At 44.7% G+C, this 7,075-nt stretch overlaps 1 protein-coding gene across 17 annotated transcripts in view; it reads right to left on the minus strand.

The window, feature by feature from the left end:
* LOC119336239 (protein ENHANCED DOWNY MILDEW 2-like) overlaps positions 1-7,075 on the minus strand; it is a 27,485-nt gene that overhangs the window by 8,904 nt on the left and 11,506 nt on the right. For 9 of the 17 annotated variants that reach the window (XR_005162308.1, XR_005162307.1, XR_005162314.1 and 6 more), the window contains exons 11-12: positions 5,735-5,931; positions 3,954-4,016 (exon numbers count right to left, since the gene is read on the minus strand). The exons of 1 other annotated variant lie outside the window; for it this stretch is intronic. Coding sequence is in view for 7 of the 16 variants with exons in the window: in XM_037608244.1 (XP_037464141.1) it covers positions 3,992-4,016; positions 5,735-5,931 (222 nt within the window). In the remaining 9 variants the exon portion in view is untranslated. Of the gene's footprint in view, positions 1-1,188; positions 1,565-3,953; positions 4,017-5,734; positions 5,932-7,075 lie in introns of those variants that run through there. 7 more of the 17 variants (XM_037608249.1, XM_037608248.1, XM_037608251.1 and 4 more) reach the window with 5 other exon arrangements.

Genomic DNA, 7,075 nt, shown 5'->3' on the forward strand with positions numbered 1-7,075 from the left:
GCCAGAGCTGTTGCGAAGGGACGCCATGGGGCCGCATGGGTGGGGAGGGCGGGGAGTGGAGGGCTACCGGCGAGAATATGTCGATAGAGAGGATGGTGGGCGGGGTTGAGTTAGGCTAAGCTAGGAGGGAGGGGGCGGAGCGGAGCCATCAAGTTTTTGCACCGCGAGAGCTGAAAGCCGCCCGTGTCGACCTTTGCGCCTCCATTGTCGCGATGCACCTCAGAGCGAGTTCCCAGGCGAGCGGAGGTGGGAACGCACCGAGGAGCCGCAGTTGTGTCTGGCTCAGGGGAGGGGGGCGACAGGCGACGACGTTGTAGGACCGAGCAAAGGACTGGCCCTCGAAGTCCATCTAGTTGTGCGTGCTAGCGGGGCTAAGGTTGAGGTAGCTAGAGCTATCGCAAGGGGACACCATGGGGCCGCATGGGCGAGGAGGGCTGGGAATGGAAGGCTAGCGGCAAGAATATGTCAGTAGCGAGGCTAGTGGGCGGGGGTTGGGTTAGGCTAAGCTAGGAGGAAGGGAGCAGAGCGATCAGGTTGGATACTAACCTTTCACTTCTACAACTTCGGCAGCGCTATGCCTCGAACATACACGACCTAGATATGGGCTCACAAGCAACACTCCCCCTTACGAGGGGTGATCGATATCTATCATTCCCATCTTGTCACACGCCAAGCTGAATTCTCTGTTCTAGTCCTTTAGTCAAGCAATCTGCAATTTGTTGCCCTGAACTCACATACAATTTTTCTTTGATAAAGAATTTGTCAATCATGTTGAACTAGGTTGCTTGCTAAGTTAATTGCCAACTTGTTATACCATAAATTTATATAAATGGTATACCTCACCAGCCACTATGGACTGCAACACTGTCGTGCCTAGTACCTCGCATCTCTGCGCGGCCACGGAATACACATAAATTTTAGAAGAATGCTACGTGTGATGACCCTTAGTTGCACAACATTGTTTAAGACATGTACTGCACGATTAATACGAGTCCCAACATCATCTATGTCATAGGCATCATGAGCCGACATACGGAGCAAACATGGAGCAAATCCTTGCATGTAGCTCAGAATAAAAATGGCATTTAGCCACAAAAATTGCCTTATTCGTTAGCATGTTTATTGTTGCTAATCGCCAACGACAAAATCGGCACACTAGCAAAACAAATCATGCCACCAAACAACCGCTTGAGACCGACATGATCACTCATAGTCAAACCAAACCGGTTTAGTACGCATGTGTAGGGACCCGACCTAGCTAACTGGACTGCCCACTTGCATACAATGGCGATAGCATGATCAGTTTGTCGATGATTACAACCAAATTGGTATCACAAGTTACATCCATACATACCAAATACTTTTACATAAGTAGGGCCATTATGGCAAAGTCTTAAACATAAACATAGCTCGAGGACGAAATATCAAGCAAGTCTGAATCAAAAACTTCAAAGATGTCTTCGAACCCTAACCAACATGTCTTAACCCTATAGGTAGTTAACAAGGGCACCTTAGCTTGCATGGACGTTGTAAACTCCTTCTGGTATTGGTCTCTCCTCCATGTCTGGTCATCAATTATTAAAAGCCAAATGAGTACGCTAAATGTACTCACAAGCAACCAACAAGGATGCTATACGAAATGTATACGAGAAGACAAAGTAAAAAGGTGGGGTCACTATACTATTTTCCATTTGTTGCAGAAAGATAGATTCCCGTTGCAAAACACTAGATTGTAAAGAGAAGTATATTTTTCGTCCTACTACTTTTGTAAAGTAAACATTTCATCCTTCAAATCTAAAACCAGAGACCTTGCACCCTTAACTTCTCAAACCAGACAAATTTGGTTCCTCGGATCAGCAAACCCAGTATTGTTGCGGACACATGTTTTTCCTGGTCTTCTTCCACATGGAAATAGTATCTCTCCTGCTAATCACATTTCTTCTTTCTTTCTCGTCCAAACTTTGTTTGTCATTTTACTAGGCATTGCACTCGCCTGCAACATTTCCAGACAATGCCCGACAACATCTTCTACGGCGATGGCCAATGAGAGCGATGCAACAAGGAGGCGAAGGATGTTCGGATAGCGACTAAGTGCAGCATGCTTCATGTCCACCACACTACAACACGTGACCCTTCCTCTACCCCCCACGCTGTCATTGTCTTACGTACACGGGCTCCTACGAAGCTCTGTCCACCTAATGCAGCGACACTTAGCGTGAAGTGTCAACATCCCTCGGCAAGCTTGGAAGCGGCAAGCTCGTGCTCCCAGGACAGCTTCACGATATCCTACAGCAACCGCCTTCACTCGCTATGCACCTCCTCACCATGTGCCCTATCCACAAGCCGTCGTGGCGCCATCAGCACCAGAGGCGGCTCAAAGTAAGCGTTCTCGTCGAGACGCAACGCAACCAACCTGAGTTGTCCTCATCCTCATGTTAGGCAACATGAGCACGCATAACTCCCACTTGTTGAGCACGTTGTCGTCGTTGCTCACCTCGCTCGCCTTGCCATAGCACCATTTGTCCTCGAGGGGCCATGCGCCAGGGCGGCGGCTTTAGTGGTAGCATCATCTCCTCCCACGCGCACAACACGTTCGTGCTGCTCTTGGGCAGGCCAGGGCAAAACGGCACCAGCGTTCACAATAGTGGGGTGGTGAGTCGAGTAAAGGCGGCAATGTGGGCAAGCAATGGGAGCATGATGGGAAGGGAGGATCTCGAGCGCACACTGGGTGTTCAAGAAAATGTCATGATGGGGATGTGTACATTTAGGGTCAAAACACACCATGTCATCATAGATACCGCTTAGAACAAGTCGGAGGACCAAACTTGTCCGGTCTGAAAAGTTAAGGGTGCAAGATTTCTGGTTTTAAAGTTGAGGGACCAAATTCATACTCCGCAAAGAGTTATGGACGAAAAATATACTTTTCTCGATTATCATTAAAACGACATTTCTTTCAACATTACTATGTCATCATTAACCAAGTAATAATCGTTTCAATCTCTATTCATGGAATGGAATGTCTTTCAGTCCATGTCTAGCATATAAGTGACACATCTCAAACTCCAGGTGTTCAATGCACACCACTATGATACCCTCCGAAGTTTCCTATTTTGAAATCAAAGACATCCACAAGTCTAGTGTGACCTGACTAGTTATCCTTGATCATGGACACGACTATCGACAAGACACAATATGATCATGCCAGCCATGTCGGGACATAGGTGTATGCATCCCAAGAACAATACATAACTTATCCCCTACTCAATGTTAACATAGAACCTGCTTAATGGGGTACTACCCTCAACACTAGGCTCGACACAAATATTTAGCAACCAGCCAGAACACATGCCACTCCCAAAGAAGGGGCTGCTATCGTCTATACATTTTCAATGAGACCCATCACTGTGTCCAGATAACCATATCATCAATCACGAAGGTCCTATCCGAGAGCCAACATACAATCTCCTGCATGGTTCCCTACTCTACCAGGGGTCCTATGCTTGGCCAAACGAGGTACTAACCCATATTGGGGTAACGTGGTCGCACATGTATGGTTTGGGTAGGACCGAGACTTACGGCTTTGTAAAAGAACATCCTCTAATTCATTCTACACCTTAAGAACCTCCTTTCTAGAAACCTTGGCCACTAAATGACCCCCAAGAGTAGTAAAATCATGCGAGTCTTAATTAGTGATTCTCACATGTCCTTTGATTTTATGTGCGAAGCATGTCCAAACTTGTTACTATTAGTCTCTAAATCCCACCTATTTAGGTATGATCAGTGGATGGGTGTCAATACCTAAGTGGCAAGGATTATTATTATCAATTCACATGTTTTTTACGTTTAGGTACAATAGGGCATAGCAAATAACATTTCTATGGAATTAAGTAATGTAATAATGAAAATAATAGTGGTTCAACCATGGGATCAATATGATCGGACGGGGTTCTTACCTGGTTTGGCAGAATCTTCAAAGTCCTCGGGACCATCATCAAAATTCTACACAATGGTTTCCTCTAATCGCAAATAAGAGAAAGAATTAGAAATAATGAATAAACAAATCCCAAAATTATGCAAAAAAATTGGTATTGTTGGGTTGAGTTATGAATTCTATGAATGTACAAAATCACTAAATTGGCTTAAATATGGGAGATATTAATGTTCTTTTGTTTTCGTTCTTGAGTAAAAAATTATATGCGTTAATCGATGAACAATCACCATGTAGGCTTAATTTAAACCCTCTATATTACTATAAACGATGACACAATTGATATTACTATAAACGATGACTTGATGACACGTGGAACTAAACAAATATTACACTTTTTCAAACAAGGAAAGTATTTCAAAGGGGGTACGCTTTTAGTAATGATTTGAACCTACTAGGTGGGCTCCACCTATCAGATTTAAACCATTACACAAGCTCGTTGAAAGTAGGACCCGTTAGTAATAAGTGTGATGGTGGTAGAGAAGAGCTCATTAAAGTTCTACCTACCGGTTGAATGATGACAAGCTAGGCTACGGGAGCAAGCATGTCGTCAAAAAAGGCTCCATACCGACTAGTGATGGTTGAGGGTTACGACATGAAAGCATTACAACAATTAGGTGGCAAGGTCAAACATGGGCTCGTCGATGAGCTATCTTTCTCATAACCGATGAAGTAAAACAATGAGGGCAATGACCAGGGAGCGAGGGGTCGAAGGGATCATGGATTTCAAACTAGAGCCGACGAGAACTTTGTCAGACTGGGTTAATTCACCAAATGTATAGATGTTCACCAGTACACATGGCATGGTCCATGGGTGCAGTGGAGGAATTCGGGATGCACATTCAACGAGGTTGAGTGATAGGATAGCCAACTCGTGTGTGGGGGGGAGTGGGGGGTGGGGGACACAAAGGCGAAAGTGTTGGACATAGTTCCAAGCGGATGTAGAAGGGAGTGGGGAAGTTGCGCACAGCTAGGGTGCCCGTGGCAGAAGCAAAGTGGATTATTGTGAACATCGAGTCTAGAAACACACACAGGGCTAATTAAGCTAGTGGGCCAAGGATGCTCGCGGCATATACTGGCGGAGCATACATGCAGGAGAAAGAGGAAGAGGGAGAAGGGTAACACAAATGACGTGACGGAGGTGCGGGACACCAACATGGTTGACTTCAAGCGAAGTAGAGGCTATGTTGGTCTGCTTCCCAGATTGGCCATTGGTGAGGTGACGCTAGAGCGCATACCCACAGTGTAGATTTAGGTTGCTCTAGGCAAGAGAGGAAGCAACAAGAAGGATGATTGGGGATTGGGCTGCTATAGCCGAAGGAGGAAAGAACAAGGAAGAGCATTGTGAGTGTTCCCAACTCGCTAGAAATGACAGGGCAAAGGAGAAGAGCTAGGACAAGTCAGATTGAGCAAAACTGCCATGGCATCTAATGCTATTGGATTGGACGCGAGAGTGTTAAAAAGAACCAAGATATTTTCTTAAAAGAGACTAGGTTATCAAGGTAGAAGGAAGAGGAGCATCTATTGGAATCCTTAGGGTATCTTTAAAAGATTCTAATTTCAGCACTTGGGTTGAAACCCAGTCCCTGGTTTAGTTTTCCGTGAATAGCAAGATTGACAACACTTGGAGCAAGTTATAGTGGACTTTGGGTGCAAGTTTCTGGACCTCATGCGACAAGGCCATAACACGAAGATAGGAGTTAGGATACAAGTATATTCAAAATCAATAGAGCTTTAGCAAATTACCTAGATGCCTTGTGAGATGATCCCAACAAAACATATGTTGAATCTCTCTTGATGTTTTTATTTCCTTCTATAGACAATCTCGAACCCATCTCTTTGTTGTGCTGCAGCCTTCTCTTCTTCTCAAGCCTTTCTCTAATTTCCTCTACTTTTGTAGCGTTTGCCTTCCTTTGTAAAGGACAAGGTGAACATATATAATCCTACATCAATAGAGAAAGGAAGGTGCAGATAAATTGTTGTTCTTAAGAAGCCAAAGTGCATTAATATCACAACTCGTTTCATGGGCTAGGGACGCCGAGCCCTTATCATCACCTTCGCTCAACTTGAACATCCATGACCTTGCCTAGAGATTCTTCTCTATCGTGGCCTCTCCTTGAGTTCGAACCTGGTTGCCTCACGTATGTTGCCTTGATTGAGTCTTACTAGCAAACTTCACATGCCTTTCTATTTTAGTTCTTCCCTCTTTCTGGATTTGAGCTACTCTAGAGTTTAAAGTTTTTCCATGAAAATACCACCTTGTAGGCTCCACTACTGCAACTCTACCCTCTGACCTCCCATGTACCAAGACATCCTCTCATTCGCTTTTATAAATCCCTTATGACTAGTTGGGGCTGCTTGGCTATAAATTGCTCTGAAAGCATGCGAATCTACTTGACTTGACGGCATAAAAAACTTCATGCTACTGCATGACTTACGTGGCTATTGAATACAAGTGGTTGATCAGGCTTCAAACAATCCTTTGTATGACAAGGCACCCTCCACAACATTTAGAGGCCACCTCGTGGCTATAATCTAACCTCGGCTAATTTCACACATTACACGGGCATGATAAGCCCCTCCCTCAAAGATCTCTACTTTTCCTTCCTTCGCATTCTAGGGTCATGCACCTTGTGGGGATAATCATCCTTTTATGCCTTCGACCAACCCGTCATGCTCATAGCGCCTCCAACAAAAATGCTCGTACTACTCAGGTTTGTAATCATCATGGTGGAAAGAAGACTCGCAATCCTCACCCCGACTCGCAAGCACTAGAAATGTTGGCCTAGCAAACACGAGATGGTGTTGCATCATCCATGATCACGCTACCTATCAATGGACCACATATAAGCTACCATTCTAAGAAAAAGAACCAGATCTATATGGTAATAGCATAGTTACGAGATTCAGTGTGAATGGCTTCAAACTATAATCAAGATTTTCTCAAGGAGTATTAGTAATATGAGTACTCCCAAGTCTAGATGCCCTTACTTGTACTCCCAAGTCACATGTACTATATACCTGTCCCTTGGGGTATGCAATACATTCAAGTTGCATCCTCTAACATGGTATCAAGGACTAACATGG

The sequence above is a fragment of the Triticum dicoccoides genome, chromosome 7B, assembly GCF_002162155.2.
Source record: "Triticum dicoccoides isolate Atlit2015 ecotype Zavitan chromosome 7B, WEW_v2.0, whole genome shotgun sequence".
Taxonomy (NCBI): domain Eukaryota; kingdom Viridiplantae; phylum Streptophyta; class Magnoliopsida; order Poales; family Poaceae; genus Triticum; species Triticum dicoccoides.